General features: G+C 34.6%; 1 protein-coding gene across 1 annotated transcript; it reads left to right on the top strand.

Moving 5' to 3' along the window:
* Window positions 1–12477: 12477 nt before the first annotated feature.
* Window positions 12478–21846, top strand: Smp_001560 (hypothetical protein; the record flags this gene model as incomplete). The annotated part of the gene is made up of 9 exons (XM_018795947.1): window positions 12478–12624; window positions 12659–12776; window positions 12811–12938; window positions 12971–13148; window positions 15542–15909; window positions 17735–17844; window positions 19022–19393; window positions 20424–20575; window positions 21689–21846. The coding sequence occupies 9 exons, from the start codon at window positions 12478–12480 to the stop codon at window positions 21844–21846; spliced, it is 1731 nt and encodes a 576-aa protein (XP_018650208.1).
* Window positions 21847–23325: the final 1479 nt, after the last annotated feature.

Here is a 23325-nt window from a genome sequence, read left to right as displayed (position 1 = left end):
ACATCTGGTACTCCTAAATATCTATGTGCAAACATCATACACTTGGTTGTAGGGACTTGACTGAATGTTTCACTATTTATGTAACAAAACGTCATCGGTTCTGATATCAATGACGACTCGAATCATGGGTATTGAGGAAATATATTGACATTTTAACGCAGTATTCTTTGAAATCATAGTTAAACTGCATAATTTCTATGATGCCTATGGTTATGAACTTGTGGTATATAGGACCATATTAGGTGTGATTGTGTTACCAGATCAATAATCTTAGCCATATACGGTTGAATACGTACAGTACGACTGCCCAACTTATTTGATTATATATATATTAATGTCATTGCATTGAGCTAGTATCATACGGAGTTAGTCTAATAACTTGACTGCTATGTAACTCGCTAAAAAACGCCAACCAGAAAAAATAATTCAGACCATTTAAACTCTGTCCTGGAAGTTGAAGGAAGAAGTATGACACCTCATGATGAAAGCCGAGATCTTTCGAAAGTCTCGAGGCCGATGCCCCTTCCAACAATCAGAGCAACAATTTTTATAAGTACATGAAACGTCCGAACAGTGTGAGAGACCGGGAAGACCAGTCAAATGGCAATGGAAATGAGAAGGTACAAATTAACAGTACATAGAATCAGCGAAACCCATTGGACCCGAGATGGACAACAAAAGCTAGATATGAAAGAGTTGCTGCTGTACTCTGGTCACAAAGAGGAAAATACTACACACACTCAGGGAGTTGCGCGAATGCTGTCTAGAGAAGCACGAAATGCACTTGTAGGATGGGAATCTCATGGATCCAGGACCACCAAAGCATCCTTCAAAACAAATCACACTGAATGTTATCTAATGTTATGCACCCACCAATGATAGCAACGACGACAATAAAGATCAGTTCTATTCGAGGCTGCAATCAGTCATAGAGAAGTGCCAAAGAAAGGACCTCACCATCCTGATGGGAGATCTAAAAGCGAAAGTCATAATGGACAACACCGGATATGAGGACATCATGGGACGATATGAACTGACTGGGAGAAAGAAACGAAAATGGGGTGAGATATGCAAACCTATATGCATTCAACAAATTGTTTATAAGCGGCACAAACACATACACAAAGCTATATGTGTCTCACCGGATCACACCACAGAGAACCAGATAGGATTTATTTGTATCCATAAAAAATTCAGAAAGACAATGGAAGACGTAAGAAACAGGAGAGGAGCTGACATAGCTTCAGATCACCACCTGGTTTTGGTCAAGATGAAACTGAAGCTAAAGAAACACTGGACAACTGGGGTAACAGCAGCACAAAGGTTTAGTACAGCCTTCCTTCGAGATACTAACAAACTCAAAGAATTCAAGATAACTCTCAACAACAGATTCCAATCTCTACAGGATCTAATGAAAGAAGAAACTAAGATGGAAGACAACTGGAAAGGAATCAAGGAGGCCTTAACTTGAACGTGTCACGAGGTTCTGGGCCGCATGAAACATCATCATCATATGGAATTGATCTCTATGGAAACCCTGGACAAGATTGAAGAAAGGAAGAACAAGAAGACAGGAATTAACAACAGTCGAACATGAGCAGAGAAAGTCAACGAGCAAGCAGAGTACGCAGAAGCAAACAAGGAAGTGAAGAAGACCATTAAAGCTAACAAGCAGAAATACATGGGCGAACTAGCAACGACGGCGGAAAGAGTTGCCAGAGAAGGGAATATGAAACAACCATATGATACAACGAAGAAACTGGCAGGGTAAAATAAGGTCAACCAGAGATACCTATCAAGGACAGAGAAGGAAAGGTTATCACTGAGATTCAAGAACAGATGGGTAAAATACTTCGGGGAACCCTGGAATAGACCAGCTCCATTGAACACATCGGACATCGAGGCAGCACAAGAACCTTCCTATAGATGTCACTCCACCAACGATCGAAGAAATCAAGATGGCCATCAGACAAATCAAGAGTGGGAAAGCAACACGACCTGACAACATACTAGCTGGAGCTTTGAAGTCATATATAGAAGTAATTGCAAGCATACTTCATGTTCTGTTCAGGAAGACTTGCGAGGAAGAATAAATGCCACTGATAAACTGGGAATGATACCTCATCAAGATATCAAAGGAAAGTTATCTGAGCGAATGTGAGAATTACAGAGGCATCACATTGTTGTCAGTACCAGGAAAAGTTTTCAACAATGTACTACTGAACTGGATGAAAGATTCAGTAGACGCCTGACTTCGAGATCAGCAGGCTGGGTCCCGTAAGAAGCGGTTGTGCACAAACCAAATTGAGACACTACAGATCATCGTCAAACAATCAGTTGAGTGGAACTCGTCACTATACGTTAACTTCATTGACCACGAGAAGGCGTTTGACAGTATGGACAGGAGAATATTGTGGAAACTACTTCGACACTATGGCGTTCCTGAGAAGATTGTCAACATTATCTGGGACGGGCTACAGTGCAAGCTCATCCATAGAGGACAGCTGACAGATGCATTTCCAGTAAGGACCGGAGTGAGACAGGGCTGCCTACTCTCCCCCTTCCTCTCTCTTCCCGTGATTGACTGGATTTTTAGGACATCGACACCTGATGGGAAGCACGGAATACAGCGAACATCTCAGAATCAATTAGACGATTTGGATTCGCAGATGACCTAGCCCTCCTATCTCACACACACGGGCAAATACAGACAAGGACGACTAATCTAGCAGCAGCCTATGCATCAATAGGTCTCAACATACACAAAGGAAAAAGCCAGATCCTGAATTACAACACTGAGAACACTAGCCCAGTCATACTTGATGGGGAAACTCTGGAAGATGTAGAAACATTCAAGTACCTGGGAAGCATAATTTATAAACAAGGAATATCTGATGCAGACGCAAAGCCGAGGATTCACAAAGCAAGGACAGCATGTCTACAATTGAAGAGCATATGGAACTCAAAACAACTGTCAACTAATTTCAAAGTAAGAATCTTCAATACGAACGTCAATACAGTTAGTTCTACTGTACGGAGCTGAAATGTGGAGAACTACTATGACCATCGTCAAGAAGGTACACGTATTTATAAACAGTTGTCTACGCAAAATAATCAACATTCACGGGCCGGATATCATCATCAACTGCCTTCTGTGGGAGAGCACAAACCAGATTCCAGCTGAAGAGAAGATTAGGAAAAGAAATCGTAAGTGGATTTGACATACATTAAGGAAATCACCAAACTGGATCACGAGACAAGCCGTAACTTGGAATCCGGAAGGGAATCGGAAAAGAGGGAGACCGAAGAACACATTACGCCGGGAAATAGAAGCAGATATGAAAAGGATGAATAATAACTGTAAAGAGCTGGAAAAGATTGCTCAGGACAGGGTTGGATGGAGAATGCTGGCGTGCGGCCCAGCTCGTCCACGAGAGGCAACAGGGGTAAGTAAGTGAAGTAATGATAAGCCAAACAATTGACTAGAATAGATCTGCACGTAACCATGGTAAGCTTGCCACTGAACAAATGAATGTTTCGGCATCGTGGTTTGTGATGTAAACAGGAAAATCAGACACACTGATATAGTAAATGTTACTTCATATTTCTGACACCTCTTATCATCAAACATGGGCGGATTCTAATCCACCGTTAGTATTAGGCATCTACAATAGAAGCACTTATTTTGTACCACTTAAGCCTACAAGTAACTATTTTTGGTGACATTTCTTAACCATCTTAACATAACGCTGCCACAACTTCAAATTATATTCCCATGATGGGTGAAACTATCAAAAACTCTGTTGACAGACTGACTTACAGCTGGCAATCGATAAAATATATTCTCGTAGCTGTCTTTACTTTACATAGGTTATTTTGGTGTTTTTCCGGATGCCGCCTCTATTGTGAACAAATTAAAGCGTTGTTAGTTTATTTAAAGGTCTATAGACATGGGTTCGCGCTTAAATCATCAGCTTAATCAGACATGCAAACGAAAATTTTCATTTTCGAACTTGACCTAAAACTAAAAAAGTTCATATCATTATTATAGACATTGATCGAGAATTCTGCCCTTCTTGATAGTCATATACACAGCATTAACTGTTCTTCATGTAAAAATATCTCTGGTTAAAAGCGGTGTACATCCTCAAATCATCTAGATTCATGACACATAAACTTCATCGGTTTTAACAAATCAGGATCAACAAATTTGAAATAGGTTGGTTCTCTACTTCTGTTTGATTTATTATGTGCAGCTAGTTTGTTTGCATCAGTAGTTTTCACTAATTGAACTATTAATGCTGTTTCATTGAGCTGTAGATCATTGAGTCTAGGGCTACCTTTATCTGTATGCTTTCATGAAGAACTAATAACCCAAAATCCACGGAATTATCAATATCGCAATTTAGTTAAAGATGTTTTTATAAATGCCTGTAGTGTTAGTAGTGTCATTAAAGTTTTTCACACTTTAACCAATAATGAGGTCCAGTAAATCTAACAACCAAACAATACTCATTAAATTTAGCTACCTGGCTGAAGCGTTATTGGAAATGTTACTCTTCATTGTTTATATTTCTGTCCTCTAGTAATATGCCAATTAAAGTTAATACAGATAAAATCCGAACAGTCTAGCTTGAATTGACTCATGATTTCGACTTTGAAAAATACCGAACAGTTATATTTTCCGATGTTCCCATATTAAACTGATGATAATACTATCATCAAGATTCTTACGACAGTAATTGTTATGGTATTTGATTAGCATGTCGTGGAAGATGAAGTGTATTAGTCAAAAATAATGATGTAGTCATTGCAAATTGTATAAAGACGATTGATTATAAACACAATTATAAATACCCATGAAGAAAAAATACGGGACGTTACTCCAGTTGTAAATGGAAAGCGCGTTCGAATTTCGGTCTTGTTATCCACAACTATAAGAAGTATTCGATAATTTTAAATATGATAGATATAATTCTGGACCGTGTTTATCCGGAATAAGAAGGTAATGAAATAGAAAAGGTGACCAGTAAACATATGGCAAGTATATTAATGGTCCGTTATTACAGCGAATGATAAGTGAGAGCGAGAAGTGTTTGTGCAGTAGTGTATCCACGAGCGAAAATCAGTGTTTCATGCAAGCAGAAAATAGAACGCTAACAGAAGATCGAGGTCTCATTCAAACATTAATTTTATGGCCAACAATAGTAACTGTACAAGTTATGTAAACCTGTGCAAATAATGCGAATAATAACAAGAACTGTATATAATATAAGTCCATGTTAACTATCTACACACTCTACGAATAAAATATTTGCACAGTTCAAATGTTAAACTGTGGAATTTCCGTTAGTTCTGTTAATTATTGTGTGACTTGTTAGACTGTCTCCATACTAAACCATTATTCATCATCTCAATTACAACGCTTTTCTCTCTCAAAAATTGTATACATATACTTTCAGTTTTCGGGAATAGATCGAAAAATTTTGAAATTATTACACATGTTCCCTGACCATTTGCTGTCACCTCCCTTTTTATTAGTCCTTCTACTCATCAATAGCCGGAAGGCTTTTATTAATCTCCTGGCTCAAAGTGATCCCGCTTGATTCGGAACTGACTAATCTCATAATGATCCTGATGGGGGAATTATATGAGGGCAGTGGAACAAAACTAGACAGTTACTCGTGTAAAATCCGAGACGCATATTCATCCAATAGACCACATTCACTGAGAAGCAGCTAAACAGCTGTATTCTCTAGCATTGGTTCGTTAATGGTAGCAAAGCTATATTTGATTTGACATAAGCACTGATAATATAAACAACAACCTGGTTTCCAAGTGACTTTGGGAAGTATTCTAGGAACTAAGCTGTACATACGAACATTACTCTAACCAGACAATTAGTCTGAAACGCTCTGATCACTTGATCGACCTTGGTTTGCCCCAATTACACCAAAAATTCACGATAATTTACCGACCGGGTTTGTAATGATGTAAGTCTTAACTGGTGAACTACATATCTTCTCCCAAGACATTTACCCCGTGTTTACTTCCTGCTAGGTTATCGAGACGTTCTCTATGACATTAGATCTGCGTGAAAGTCAAGCATATATGCGTGTAACTGCTCATACTCCTTGTTTCTAAATAACACTTCCGCAAATATTTTTATTTGTTTTCGCTGCTCCCACTCTAAAACGGTTCAGGATTAGAAATATCTATGGAGGTTGGTAAAGACAATCTTGGTCTTGGCCAGTCAAAATTCTAAGCAAACTGTCTGAATAAAGAACCATTGTAGATAAAGTTATTAATTTAAGTGTACACTGTTGCCTGAGTAAGTATTACTGCCTTGTTGTTCAACCTATAATTGTTCAGCAAGTTTAAGTAATTAAAATCTAAATTACATTAAGTAGTAGATTTATTATAGACATTGGGTGATTGTCAGCACCAAAAAGTAAAGTTTTCTGAAAATACAGGAATTTCTTGACAGACCACATATGGTTTGCTTGAAAGGTACTGTCTAACTTGATAAAAATATCAATAAAAGGCGTTCAAGGGTTGTAGGTCTAATTACTTGTTGCAGTAATCGTTTCCAGTTATGGAGGTGTAGTTTAATTCCTGATCGAAAAATATACAATTCCAGTCATTTCAAGCAACACAATCAAAAAGAGGCAACAGAACAAATCGGTAGTCGCCATATACAAAATGCTACATAAATCAATGTGAGTGTGGTTCGTAGGAACCAAGAATTCAGTAAAAACAAAAGAAAAAGAAAAAACTATAATACAAACTGGATCGCGATAATATATCTCGGTATCAAACTCGACGCAGGCGCTTTCCCACGGTCATAGTTCTCACCAAGCGCTCCACAAGTTTACTTTATGACAACTATAAACTTAAAAGCTGCATTACATAAATACTTAGCACGACCAAAATCCTAATACAATTTTGGCCGAGATTGGATCTGATGTGTAACGTGGACGCGATGTCCCTTTGGAAAATATTTTGAAGACTACACAGTATATCTGAACGAATGAACTGTTACTAACGTTTATAGATTATATTTACCAAACAACCCTGCTTGGGATGCACACTGTGAACCAGTAAATGTTGCAACTTGTAGATCACGCCTGTAAAAATGGTGCGTACCTGGCCCTGCAGAAATATATTATATTATTATTACCAAAACATGAGTGAAGTATAAAACTATGGGTATCAACAAGAACAACTTTACGTTCAAAAATGAAACATCAAGTTACATCGCGAAAGCGTGTACGTTGAGTGATTTTCATGCACAATCACAAAACATCTCAAAAGGTTCTCGGAATTTCACCTTTCATTCCCTGACCAGTTCTAAATCTGATACAGAGAGAGACAAAACGAGTCACTGACGATAATTCTTGACGTGAAGAAACATTATTGAGACAGTGAAGGTGTCCGGTAGTTATACCTTATTTTTGGATGCTAAATGACTGGTATTTGTTGTTCATTGTGAAAGTTTTAGTGTCTGTCAACTACTAAACATGTTATAATACGTTTTTGTAAAACTGCGTTATTTTCTACAATTGATAAATTCTAAAATTCCCAACTTATCGAACCGAAATTCCTACAGAAGCTGACCCAAGGAGGAGGTTAATGTAGCAGCCAAATTTAGGTTGTGAGAAGTTAGCGAATAAATTCCTATTAATATTAGAACATTGTATAAATTAGTTGTATAATTATTTGTTACGCAAATATCATGTTTCAACTTTCTCTTTCGTGAATTATGAGGTTTTTGTTTGTTTTAAGTAATAGCCTCCTTCTCCTCTTGCTTCCTGTCTCACAATCACCTTAACGCCGCTTGATTAACTACATAGCGAGTGTCTATTATCTATCCCACAGTATCTGTAAAACATTTGATTTGTGATTTTTGAGGCGCATATTTATCTGGTGCTTTTCGTACCAATATTTATGTGTTTAAATAAAATAAAATAATAAAAATCTGTAAAACAACAATAGAACAAATCCGGACGGTGTCCTCCACAGAAGGCTGATCGATGGACATTGAGTGGTAAATAGAACAGTTCAAGGTTGATTATGGGACAGATACTTGTCAGTATGACAGAATCCTGTATACTATCATTCTCTCCTCATTCGTTTTTAAGTACATCCATACCGAGTAATGAAGAAACAGAAAAGCATGACCAGCGAGTCAGGGTGGCCAAGTTACCTTGTATATTGTTGGTGTAGTTTCAAATTTAAACTCATTAAGCTAGGCACTTACACCATTCTAGTTGAGACTAATCGATTTCGAGTCTTTCTGAAAATATGAGCGAAAATGATTGAAATCATCAGCTCCAATTTCAACTGACAAATATACCAATCATGCTTGGTTTTGAATTTCTCTGCTGCAAATACCGAAATGATTGACAGAGCATGGGATATCTTGGTCAGTAGTGAAACAACTGGCCCTATCCTCTAGAAGACAATATACGTATCATGCACTGGCCCGTATCATTTAAACTTTTAAATCTGTAATTTTCTACACAAAGCGAAGACCACGAATCACTTTTAGTAAGTAACTACAGTATGCAAAAATTAGAATATTTAAAGTTTAAATGCAAATGAAAAGTTTGGAATTAATTAGTAGTAAGTTGTGAAAGCACATTTTTTGGCACACTAAATAACTAAGGTGGACCAAGTGGATTCCCTCAACCTTCCATTTTGACAGCGAAACTGTATGCAGACAAATATCAGATAGGGAGCATAGGCACTGAACAGCTGTAGCATTAAGGGTTCAATGAGTAACAATGACAAGTTCTTTCTCTTTCCCGACATCCTTAACTGATCTTTTAGGAAGCTTATTCTTTCGAGTACCGGTAACACACACGTTAAATTACGAACCGTTTGAACTTGAAGTCTCTCGTGGTAGCTCTCAAGAGACATCGAGTTCAAAAAAACCACAAATATTCAATGTTTGACGACTCCTGAACTATTAACACCTTTTATAATCGAAGTGTGCCATCTCAGTCAAGTTAAAAGTCAGAAGCTAACATATTAGAGGGTATATATTTGACAGAATATCAATCTATCGAGAAGTGATCAATCTAAGCCGGCTAGCAGTCATAGGAGTTGTGAAGCACGGCGTACCCACTCGTGATCTGGAGCGCATGTGTGACCGAGCACCATCAGGTAGGCAAGTCCATTAAAACTAATGCGGTTAGCATCAAATGTTGAAGACTTACAGAGCTACTGATTTCGGAAATTTATTTACCGCTACAAGTCACTTTAAAACTTAGCAGAGGAAAACTACATGATATCCAACTTAATTGAATACTGCACCCTATTCATTCCTCTCAACACAACATGACGAATAATCTACGCCATTTTCGGTCATTGGCCTCCTTGTGTTTTGAAGACTATTCTAATGGCCGAGAGGGTAATCCGCATTAGGCAACAGTCGTAAAGTGTGACTTCGGCACTAGCTGGTTGGTCACGACACTACTGACCCAGTTATCGGACACGGATCATCTATCTCTATATATTTAGACTGGATCAAAAGAAAAAACATACTAAATGAATGATTATAACATATATGAGATGATAAAATATAGTTCTGAAACAGGAGAGTAGTAACTTAAATCACAAGTTACTGAGAAGTTTGGAAAATATGCGTGTTGAAATAGCTCAAAACCTGTGAATTTACGGTCACAAGGCGGTACTCCAGAATACAATATTTCACCCCCATACTCCTAAAATTTCTGAAAAATAGTATTTAAGCATAGAAAAGCCGTTAAAAGCCTGAAATCAGCTTATTCACCTGGACTCTTTAATTTATTGGACATTGTGGGTAGCAACAGGTTGTTTTTATCAATGTAGTTACGGTACCAACTCAGAACAGAAGTCAAACAGAGGTCATGTAACACTATTGATGTGTTATATTCGATTAAAAAACTATTGACTATCTACCCGGCTGAATCAGCACTTTTAACTCGGCGATTGAAGTTTGTTGGATGCTAATAAAGCGAGGAATTTATTCGTATAATAACAAAAGATTTACTCGAACGACAATCCCAGCCATCTGATCGAGTTGCACATTTGAGCCGTGATCCCGGTGTCAGAGCTTCTTCAGTTACGCGTTTACGTGATAGCTGACTGTAACTGTTAATAGTAAGTGCGTTTTTGTGCTCAATGGCCTCCTTAAGGAGGCCTTGACTCAGTGAGTCGAGTATTGTTTCAGTTCTTACAGGCAACCTATCTTAGTCAAAAATGACGACGAAGTTAAGTATCTTCAAGCATGCATCGTTAAAATTTGATATTGGTATTCCTAATCAATGCTAGGTTGACTGACCGGTTAACCCTTCCGCGGGAAAGAATTATTTTTATGTGGTCTCACAGAATCTAATATAGGTTAATTGGAACAAAACACAACCCAAAAGCATTTTTGTGCGGAAACGCAAGGCCCCGGAACTTTTAGCTTTAAACATAATTCATTTAGTTTTACCCATGTTTTGTTTCAAACGCAAACGTTTAGTTAAACGAATATATCGACTGAATGAACTGGAGTTTCAAACATGACACATCTCATCTTTTGATATAAATTTACGCTTATTTGTACTTATCAAAATTATCTGGAGCTCGCCGTTTCAAATTAGTGATAAAATTCGTATTTAATCTTGTATGTCAGACAGTTTTCAGCCCTATTACTATGTTACAAAGGAGGGAAGATTAATCGTACTTATGATGAGTACATGATTGATCAGCACCAATGTTGAAGACCTACAGAACTATTTATTTCGTAGATTTATTTACCGCAGCAAAAATTAGAAGTGCTTTTAGTTTTTGATTTCAAGAAACCCGAACGATATCCGGGTCTCTTACGTGAAGTTCGATAACTGCCATCTTAGAGACTGTGCAGTATCAAGCTAAATGTAAGTTACCGCTCACTCCATCTTCATCAGGATTGTGGCGGATAGCGGGTAACAAAATATTGCCGACTTTATACCATTTGATCATTCTTTTTTCAATTTTTCCTTTCGAGCCCGTCTTATAGTTGTAAGCGCAAATGTTTGCTGCAGAGAAGCTTGTAATTTTCTCTAAATTTCTGATAAATGTTCAGATCACTTAACTGAAGTGGAGAAGGCAGGTTCTAAAAAATATATGGCCCATAGTTTACCAAGATTGCTGTACGACCATGCTAAAACTGTGTAAACTGTTGCATTTGATGCTTTTTGATTAAAGTCGAAGTATTTCCCTCCATCGACAAATGTATTCTTCCCTTCACGTTTATATATGGCACATCGAACAAAATAAATAATTTATAGCTAGTTATTAACGATAAAAGAAGAAAAAGCTGTATAACTTAAGAAAAGTTTTGTCACTAGCGTGTTCTTTAGAAGAAAAATGATGTGAACCTACACTTGTTCCTGAGGCTTATCTGAAATTTCTAGATTTTCGTTTAATGTCATTTATTTGGTGTAATTTGCTTGAATGAAAAGTGGAATAGTGTTGGCTTTTTTAGATCAAGAGTTTACTATACGTGTGAACTTACATTATACTTCTTAGTCTGACCAATAGCTGATTGATTTCATTCTAGGTGGGTGTTGTTTTAAAAACGGGCTAATTTCTGAGGATTTTCTGTAGTTACGTAACCGATACGAAAGGATATTGTAGAGTCTTGAGAAAAAATTTCTTTCGCTTTCATTATTCTGGCAACACAATAAGTTTTCTTTAAACCCTTGTTGAAAATGTTAAAAGGCACATTGAGTGTGAAAAACCTTAGTGTTTTTCACTGATTGTTTTTACTTTGAGAAGATAAAGTATCAACAATCACATTATTCCGAATAACCGTAAACGTCAGAAAAATGTATGGATAAGATAAAGGATACAATTCAATGAACGCGAAAGAGAAAGTAGCTGAAAGCAATGGAAAACCCCAAATATGTGGTTTATGTTATTCGAAGCTCATCAGTAAGGTTTGTTTGAAATATTGGAAGATTAATAATTCCCGTCTCATTTGCATTCATATCATTCAGTGCCACAGCTAATGAGGTCGCTATTAAGGTACTCGGGTAGCAACTGTTGTCCTTCAAAAATGAGAATTTCACAATTATTGATTACTGACTTTTGGCGGATGTTCTATTTGTCTAGTGATCGGTAGTGGTTGAATTAAATCGTCCAACTTACTACCGGGTAAAAAGTTAATACTAAAATCTTTATTGTTTAAGTAGGTTCGATAACGTAAGGTTTTTTAGTTACAAGTCTAAACTGGTGTTGTTTATGATAAAGGTAACATTAAGTGAATTTGTAGGAGTTTCATTCATGGAAGGTTTGCTTTTTTTTTACCAAAAATTTTGTTTTTCCAATAATCTATAGAGTTCGTTTTATTTTCATTATAGAATTTATTATTGTATAATAATAATGAACAGATAATTAAATCTTTGGAAAAAGATTTGATTTTGAAAACTGAATTACGGTACTAAGTAATACTGAAAAAAACACATGTCAAACTACATTAGCCATCAAATTAAACGCCCGGATATTGTCAGGAGAAACCAAGAAGAAGCACGAAGCGCCACACTATACATTTTAAAACAGTATGGACCAACATTTTACTTGCTACAAGACGGTTTAAAGCAAAAATATAAGGTGGGTTTAAAACGCTTTAAACCTATTGCATTAGGTACAACTTGGTGATGTTCATACTTGCTCGTGTGGTAACTTTACAAAGAATCGTGAACTATGTGTTCATTTATGCTGGATGTTAATTAGACGATTCAAAGTAGACCCAAATAATCCTGGTATGTGAAAAATAGGTTACTGACTTTTGTTTAGTATCATGGCAACCTGGATTAGTTGAACGAGAAATATCAGCTCTTTTAGATGGACAGCACTCAGTAATGAATAATGTCACAAATGTGACTGGGCCTAAACTTCTGAATGAGGATAAATTTGATGAAAAGGTATGTGTATTACGTACTTTTAACCCAGTTAGCCTTCATATAACCTACAACGCAAAATTGGAGAAAACGATATTTGCCCAATATGCCAGGAATACCTTTTTACTCAAATACGACATCCAGTAACATTTTGCCGTAAAAATTGTGGTAACAGTCTACATATACGGTGTATGAAAGTATGGACAGAGTATCAAAGAAAGCAAAACCCATTAGGTAAGCGGAATTTTGAAAAATTGTCTCGAAGATAAATTATTCGTTTTGAAATTATTCAGACTGAAATTTTAAAACTGTAATATTCATTGATGATCAGATTCTCAGGTTTTGTAGGAGAAAAACTACTGGTTTTTATCAATCACTACCATTTTCAAGGTCATTAAAATATGGGTTTAATAATATTAAGTATGTATGTAGATAAGAAATCATTAGTAATTATGTTCTAGAAGAATTTCCGTACTTACTTTGTAAAATTTCGCACAGACTTCTGCAGAGATTACGTGTAAATCAAATTTGGAAATAAAATTAAGCAACTAATCTTTAGGTCCGATCATATCCACTAGACGATTGATAATTTTAACTTTTTGTATGATAAGATTAGTTTAGTGTTGAAAAGAATGACTTCTCATCTTATTTGACTGGCAACACGTATGAAGCCTTTCTTTAAAAAAATGGAATGCTTGTTGTACTTGCGCGTAAAATCAACTACCGGTTAGATGATGAGCGTTTTGACAGATAAACTTATATTTATAATTCGAAATTCTCTTATAATAAATTGTCGTGCAAAACCTGGATTATTTAGACTGGTTATATTAAAAGACAGTTAACCACAGGTCTTACAATGGTGACGATACAAAATGTAACGTAAACATGATGAACTAACTTGTAGGTAATCCTCAGATTACTTTTATGTACGCAAGTCACTACTGAATCTACTTTAAGACATCGTTTTGGCATTCACTGCTCTAACGAGAGCTCTAACTTAGCAACTGATCAACTAGCAAAAACAGAGCACAAAACGCATTTGAATTAATCGGTTTATAAAACTACTGTTACCAACAAGGTGTTCATGTATTTGGTGGTAACTGAGTTTTATATTTGGTAATATACATATGTTTACCTTTCATAGAGTTTTACCAACTAGAGCTATTATAGTGTGAATGAAACTGACTGATGTTTTGAAATTCAGCCCTTCAATTTTACTCAAATTAATAGAGATTCACAGTAACAAGATTGCATAAAGCGCACTATAAGTTTTACTTCTCTTTAATTTTACTGAAAGGCTTTCGAAATAGAATCAATAGTTCTATGAATAGTTTAACTAGTTTTTTGATTCAAAACTTCTTATTCAAGGTTTGGTTATGATTTTCCTGTCATAAGACGACCAGCAATAGAAGGATGAAAGAAAAGGTTTATTTTCCGTAACAATAATTTTATCTCCACCCACGAGAAGAAACGTCAGTCAGCTGAAGTATATATGCACATAAAGACATAGATTTACAGACTTAGGTAGATCACAGATTAGAAAATGGTTGCTGCGAAGTTATACAGTTCAAAACAACTCAGAATGGAAAATTCGGAAAAAGAAAAATACATATTTTTGTATAAGAGTGAAAAATCAGGCAAGCTTACACATGAAAAGTCCATAACAAATATAGTTTCTTTCGTTATTTTAGAGAATACTCTTGTAAAACAGTTTGAACCAGAATTCCTTTCACGTTTGGCATTCAGTAGTATTGTCTATAATCCATGGAATGATGACTTTCAAAATGTTGAACTTGTCGTTCTTTTTATGTCTCAAAAAGGCATATAGTTGTTATCTTGTTGTAAAGTTTTAATCTGGGGGATTCACGTTGATGATTGCTACACATAGTTAATATGTTGTCAACATGCCCTAACTAAGGCACCTTTTATTCAAACTCTTGTTTGAGGTATCTCATCTTTGGATGATAATGTACACTCAAGAAATACTCCTGTACTACTGCATCAGTTCGGTGGTACAGAGTATTGTCGAATGTAAACTGAATATCATCTAAACACACAGATAGTAAGTGTTTGGACTAGATGTTGATCGATTCAAAATTTTAGAGTTCTGTTAAATAATGTTAATGGTTTCATCAAGTGATAGTTTAACGACCATTAATGTTATATCAAAGGGAACTCTTCACGTTTCGCACATTTGTGGTTCATTTTACCACTTGACGAACTGTATTTTTTCACAGTTTATCCAGCTACTTGTTGTTAAACAGGTTCTTACCCATAGTTTGTCTAGCAGAGACACTATTGATAGAGTATATTAACACACTGATAGTAAAGGTGTTGCTAAAACATAGCTTTTGTGAATCCTTGCCAAATAATATGCAGATATTCACTTTGAAATATGTATTAAAATGAGCATCAAGTATGTCTTTGCTCAGAGTCTCTTTTGTATTGGTTGTATGTAATTGGTTAACTGTGAATTATAAGATGCATACAGATAGAAGTGAGTGAAATATCCATTGCAAAGTTCCATTTAGTAATAATATTGTATACTATTATTATCAACATGACGGCAAATAGTTTACGTCAAAAGGATTCTACAAACTGTCACTTTTTCCATATTTTTATGCCAGGATTAATGGATTACGTAAAATGTCCTATTTGTCGAGAGGATTTTGCACCCTTACATGTTCTTATTCGGGAATTTACAGAAAATTTGAAAAAAGATAATAAAAAGTCTACCGAATCGAAACATATCCATATTATGACCATTATCGGTCAAGCAAACGATGCACAGAGAAAACTGAACATAGAAACAATGCAAACAAAGCATTCAAATACACGATGTTTATCATGTTTACGCTCACCAATATTAGGTAATATTTATCGTTGTGAAATATGCTATCAATTAGAACAAGATGAAAATTTAAATCCATTTTTGTGTTCACTATGTTTTCGTTCTGATAAGCATTTACAACATGATCTATATGTTTATAGAGAGGTATGATAGTTTTAATTGTGTTGGTATAAAATTTTCCCTCTCTAATTTAATTGAAGCTTAAATATACTGATTTAGTGTTAATGAGGTAGTCTTATGGAAACTAAAAAGAAGTTGAAGATGATTCCGGTCACTAAATTATAAAAGATGAGCACCCATATGCCAGAACTCCTGGTCCCACGAAATCCAGACCAAGACGTGGCACAAATCCATGAAGTCACTGACAAGTGGACTGAGCCATATCGGTAGGTGTAGACCACCTGGTTGAGATCCGCGAGATGACAACAACCGATGGTTAGAGACCTTGAATGACACGACTCAAAATCGTTTGCAGTGTTAAAGGTGCATCCACTCTTTGTGTTCTCCCAAATTCTAATCTTCTGAATTCTTCATGTCTCTATCTTTTTTCTCTTTCTAAATTTATTTCACTGGATTGTACTCCTTGAATAACATCTTCAAATTCTAATCTTTCACAATAATACTCATACTCTTACTACTTCGACCACTATGGGATTTGAATCGACAACTGCATCTCTGTGCTAATGTGGTATGGCAACTTGAACTGATATACGTACGTACGAAGTTCTACGTTGTGACTGACTGAATGACTTTGTACTTGATGATAAAAATCTTCGAATTATTAAAAAGTTGTTAAACGAATCAAATTTTAAATAAGAAAACTGATCATCAATGGACATAATTGACTGTTAAGACTTCAGGAATCTTGATCTGTAATTTAGCCATCACTAGTTAGGAATCATTGTCGAACTGGATTTTCGTGATAAATTAAGTGTTATCATCATTTAGAAGTTAGTTTAATTGACAGATAAATCCTTTCTGTGCCTAGTACCGATGAATTTCCTTCATTAGTTTTAGTCCACCATAAAATTTAAATTAAACCTATAAAACATTTGTCGACAATATTGAAGTAACGTGACTGAGTTTTCCTAATAATATCTAGGTATGTTTTTTGTATGCAATCATTATTGTTGGCTTTCCCAGTTCTTTAGTTAGGTAGTTTAAATAAATAGTTTAGTTACTACTCCAATTGTTTAAAACTCTAAAAATAATTTGTATTGTCTGATTTTGTACTGAACAAGTGAATAAATTAAAATGTTTGGCACTATTCACCTGAAAAGCAACATGTGTGACCCATAGTTATTGTTCTATTTGATTACTATTTCACTGACAATCTTTCCAAAAGTTGATTGAATTCTTTAACTTCCATAGAAGTAACTTTTGCATGGTATACGTTTTTAAAAATTCAAAACAGAAGCCAGTTAGAACCAAATTACAGCTAACTAAATCAAATAACATATTTGTTAGGACTACATGATTGATATGTGATCAATGGAAATTCAGGCACAATAAACCAATTTATTGCAAAATATGGAAACCATACATTAAGTACGTCATCTGCACAACTTCCTTGAATTGTTCTTTGCATAGTCTATCATACTTCTAATCGTGTCAATCTGATCTATCTTTGTTTTCCTTCCTCTTCTATTTTTTCACACTTCTGCGAATTATCCTACTTCCGATTCCCGCTACGTACTACATATGTCTGTTCACATAAGTAGTACATACCACATGTAGTTCATGTAAATTGCCGTCTCTCCTTTTGATAGCATGTAATTCGGCATAAGATCAGCGGCAGAAAACTTGTTCTCTTAACAAAAACACTTGACAGATCAAAACGACCGAGGATTACTGATATATTTGAATTTTCATAATCTTGCTCAGGTTTCAATTTATGATTTTCATATTTTCAATAAATATTTTATATCCAACTAAATAAATAAAACAAGTTTTCAATTTTGTCCCTAAGACACCATACGGCAAATGGCTTGAAGTACCACCTAACCGAGGTGCTATTATAAATGTCTCTGGACAGTTAGTCAACAAAGTTCAAGAAAATAGTGAAAACCTTCAGTTAAGGTATGTTTAATAATGATATTGTGAAAAGTCCCTTTGTATTAGTTTACTAAAGCGACAATACTCTTAAAAATGACTCACTTACTTGCTGGATAATCGAGGAAGTTGGTTTCCTTAAAATGAATACTACTATTAAAAATACGGCAGTGAATATTTATGGCTTAGAGAAAATGTTAAATAAATTTGGTGTACTTTCCGCAAGTTTATTTATGACAGAGCTCTCGATAACATGTTAATCTTTGTTGTCAATGTAACTTTACATAGAAATCTCCACAAAAGTACCGAATCTTTTTCATCCCGGTTGATTGAGTTTATTTATTCTCAATCATGGATGTATATTCTAATCTTTAATTGAGTTTTTTGATAAATTCAACAACATTCGTTTAGTCATGTACGATTGTGTGGATTAACACAATGACCTTCACCGACTGATCGCTTTCTTTGGTCGGAATCGAATCCGTCCAGAATAAATCATGAATGTTTTTGTTGGTTTTTTAAAGTTTACCACGGTATTCACCATATTTTCAAAAAGTATTGTGGTATGGAGTTAATGTCTTTATAATTCTCCAAGTATTCTACATTTTCGGTTCACGAATAATGTCCACAGATTTGAGCCATCAAAATTTAAACAAACCCAAATGATGTAAATTTGAACTAGATATCTCAGAATACATTTAATCTCATTACGTCTTCTGAACTACCTGTCATCTGTATGGTATAAAAGTCGCATATAATCGGTTTTGATTGCTAATTTTCTTGAACATATGAATTTAACTTATGCTGTTTGTAAACATTTCTAGTCCCTGTCATAAATACTTATTATTTACCTATATGATGAAGTAAACATCATCCTAACTATACTTCATGTATTATTTCAGATATATATAAGATGATACTTTTTTCACTTTAATTCAATAGATACCTTAAATAACACCTTGTGAAATAAATGCACTACAATAATAATTTAACTAAGACAAGAATTTCGACTTGTCTTTTCCTCAAAACTTATACATTATTGCTTTAATACAATGTTTCAAAATATCGTTTTAAATGCAAAATAATCCTAATTGGTTCCTAAATGCAACTACTTTAGTGTTTTTCATGATCGTTTCAGAAGTTATGACATCCTGGATTAACACTTAAAATGATTTTGACTGTGTATTTTTTTAATTTTTTTAAGCTCAACAGAAAAATTCAACCATTTGTTAATTGACGAAGAATGTAAACCTCTTCAATTAGCCGAACTAGCACAAATTCATCAGTGGACAATTAGAATTCCGAAAAATCATTTTGATTTCACCTCGTCAAAATCGTCGGATAAAGAAACTAATAATGATAATAAAATTAAATCTGTGAAAAGAAAGTTATCGACAAGTTCTAATTTATTTTCGGAGCGTTCAGTGACATTATTTTCGATGGGATTGTTGTCACCAGGTCGTCAATGCCTTCTTTGTTTAATGTTTTTTAAGGTTAATGATAAAGTTAGACTACTGTCACCTGGCTGTCAACATACTTTTCATTCACATTGCATTGATCCGTGGCTACTTCATAAGTGAGTTAGTCAATTAATGGTATAAAAGTTAATTTGTACGTATCATTAGTTAACTGTTGAAAAGAAGATAGACAGATGATATATGTGTATATCTGAAAAGGAAATTTCTATTTTCGAAGATAACATTTAGTAAAACTGGATAATCGTATTTATAGTGGATTGGTTGAAGTTACATATTAACACCGTTGGATCTCGGCCCAGTGGTCTAGGGGTTAATTGTTCACGTGCGAGACCGAAGGTCCCGCGTTTGGATCCCAGGTGTGGGACCGTGAATGCGCAGTCGTGAGGAGTCCCATACTGGAACGGAACGGCCGTCCAATGCTTCCACGTTTTCAATGGTGGTCTAACATTGATCCATTCATGATATCAATCTAATATTTATAGTTGTTTTACACACAATAATCTACTACAAAACAGACTGGTGTTAGATTATTGACAAAGTGTTCGGAAATTTCCGGTATCAGAAAAACGTTTGTGATTCTTTCAAGAGTGATAAGAAGTAGCAAAATAAAGACAGTTTGTAAATGAAAAGCGTAATGATTAGTTGTTCTCTTGACGAGTTTCAAGAAGAAAGAGTAATAGTAATGTATTATGTATATGAAGATAAGAAGGCTTATTGTTATGATAAAATGAAATATGAAATATGACTCTTATGAGGTAGCTCATGAACAGATTAAGGCTCTCTTGTGAACAAGTTTCTGATACACCTTACATTTGAATTCAATTGTTTGATCTGGTAGATAATTTGAAAACTTTGGATGACATTGCATAGCCAGAATTGATATACCGTTTAAGTATCAAGTTACTAATTGGCATAAGTTGTCTTTCTAATAGGTGGGTAGGTAAATGCTCACGTATGTACATAGAAATAACATGATTTCTCCATTCGATACTATTTACCTACAAAGCACAAGTAAATTGAAGGCTTATCTAGTTTTATGACAATAACTAAATCTGAATATACTATAATTTTCTGATCATTAGAATGCTTTAAAAGTTATTGGTTTGTTTTTATTCTTTATAATATTAGGTCATCAACATGTCCAATTGATAACACACCTATTCGTCCTGAAAAAACAATCAATAAAAAGTCGTCGACAAATCGTACACCAAGACAAAGAACTGATGAAATGTTGAATGACAATTTGAGTGAATTAAAAATTTTTGCAAAACATATTGAAGGTAAACCGAAAATTAAAGCGAACCCTGCTCATAATAGCTCAAAGAGCACTAGGGATTCATTTCGAAGAAAAATTTAACTGAAAGTAAGTCATAATAAATTTATGCACACGCACCCCGATTAACCTCTTATACAAGAGTCATGAAAACGAATGTTTGTATTGATAAGAGTCTAAATTGACATAACCCAAATAACTTGTATAAAATTTCCCTTATATATATATAACTGGATAATGTTTTTTGAACAAATTTTATTCAATCTGTGATAGTCCGTAACATCGGAAAACTCTGATATCCTTGATTATAATAACATTTGAACTTAGTATTCTCTGCTTTAAACAGTCGATTATCACTGATTAGACTGCTATATTATAACATTTACCTCATGTTTATACAAACCTCGTAAGCTTATGTAGAAATAATATAAGGTTGTGGCTGGTAAAATAGGCTATGTTACACGCAGATGTGCAGTACCTCAAAACCCTTATCTGAATTAATCAGATCTTTAATACCAGAGGAAGTGATAAGGATGACATATATATCTCAATTAAATTTTCTATGGTCGTCGCTAGTAATATCATTTCTTCTAACCATTAGTTGTGGGTATTTTTAAATTGTTGATAAGCTGAATAATAATTTCCAACTTCAATATTTCCCTAGAAATCAGATGATCTAAATAGTGATGCATCTTATGGCCACCGTTTACAGAACAGTATCACCTTGTCTAGTCAATAGTGCTAATCATTTCCTACCAAGATGTTTCTATTTTTGGCAGTGATCATTACGATATAACCTCAGCACCAAGGAATCTGATACTTCCAAATGATGCTAAATTCATTTTATCTAAATACTACGTTGTTTTGTTAAATCGCTTGTCCTACTGATAACAATGTACCAATTCATATAAAGAAATTGGTTGAGCATTGGACAACACAGGTTTATTCATTACCCATGATCGAATGAAATCTTAGATTACGTTTAACAAGGATACTTGACTACACTATGGATAGCCAGATCGATATGCATATTTTATTTTTTTTCACCCATGAGATTAAAATTGTATATTCACTTCTAATGTATTAATAATAATGCTGCTTATAATTTCTGGTCTTTTAGCCATCAACTTATTGGTAAACAGAACCGTGATTGTACAACATCCAAACATGAGACATGTGAAAATTAAAGAATTAAAAAATCATTCAAGTGAAATGTATAAACCATTTGAAGATAGAACACTATGTCATTTGGACCATGTTGTTATTATATTAACATGATGAGTTTAGTATCAATAAATCTTGTTTTTACTTCGTAAACACATTACTTTACTACTGAAAAAGAATGTTAGTAGCTTGTAGATTTCAAATATAATAAGTTGACCACACATAGCTAAAAAGTCAGCTAACATTAGATATTTCGAGAGATTTGTGAAACAGAGTAGAATGTATTAGTGTCACTTTGAATTTAGATTTAATCATCTATTAAAAGAATTGATCAATATCTTTCGTGATGACCCCATGAATGAATTTGGCATTTGGTTGACTTACCGATTTTTCCGTTATAATTATTTCTTACTATGTCTAAAAAGTTTCATATACATATATATTCTCTTCACTTCACTGCCGCTTCTCTTATTTGATATTTTTGTTTTACAAATATCACCTCCGACTCAATTTTATGACTGTCTGTATTTGTTTTATTTAATTGAAGATATCATCTTTATAGTTCTTTGAAGTGTTTCTGGTGAAGAATTGAGAATAAATTTCATACATTTTCGAGACAATTTTGACCAATTTACCCTTGAGATTATTCGAAACCGATTATCAATAAATAAACAACAATGACAGCTGAATTATATGTGTTTTCTTTTTGGTTTAATTTTGATAAGATTTTAATTCATTATTCAAAATCAGCTTGTATAGAAAGAAGTCTAACCTTCTATATGCGTTGTAATTACACGAAGACGTATTTTCTAGTATGAAGTGGAATGACACATTACAAGATAAAAATATGAAAAGTCACTTGTTTAGAGATAACAATATGAAGTTAGTTCATGTTTATGAAAACTGTCTCATTTCATTTTATTACATGAATCAACTTCAATAGATGGATATTTCTCATTAGATTTTCACTAATGAGAATTACAGCCAACTTTATCACTGCTTTTTATATAAGAACATACACATACTGTTTCGATTAATAGGTATTTCATCAGTAAAAAAAGTTTGTTAATTTTCTACTTTATGTGCAGTATTGAGTAGTTAACTTCACAAAAGAGAGAAAGTCTGGTAAGATGCTATTGTTTTTTATATCATTTGATGTGAGGAAAGGCTTAAAGATAAGCATAGAAGTTAAATTTATCTAGGAGATGATCACAGAGAAATTATAGCAGTTCTTCACACACTATTACCAACCTTTTCAGATAATCTATGATTCAGACGTAGGGACAGGTATTTGTAACTGAGTAATGGTTTCTAGAATATAATTTTTTTCTACTATTGTGGGTTTCATCAGAAGTACGAACCAACGGCCCCTTTACATGGAATCGGATTCAGGATCTTCGGTCTTACTCATAAACGCTTAATCTCAAGATCACTGAGCCAGTATCCAGTGGTATACATGTCAAATCTCAATCGAATCACGAAACTTAGCTACTCTAATCCATCGTCTGAGTTACGCAACTGTCACACACTCTACATAGTTAGACTCCACTGGTCATGGCTTCCTACTAGAACTCTAGGAGTTGCATCTCGAAG

Source organism: Schistosoma mansoni, chromosome 2 (genome assembly GCF_000237925.1).
Source record: "Schistosoma mansoni strain Puerto Rico chromosome 2, complete genome".
NCBI lineage: Eukaryota > Metazoa > Platyhelminthes > Trematoda > Strigeidida > Schistosomatidae > Schistosoma > Schistosoma mansoni.
This window is presented reverse-complemented; position numbering and strand designations above follow the sequence as displayed.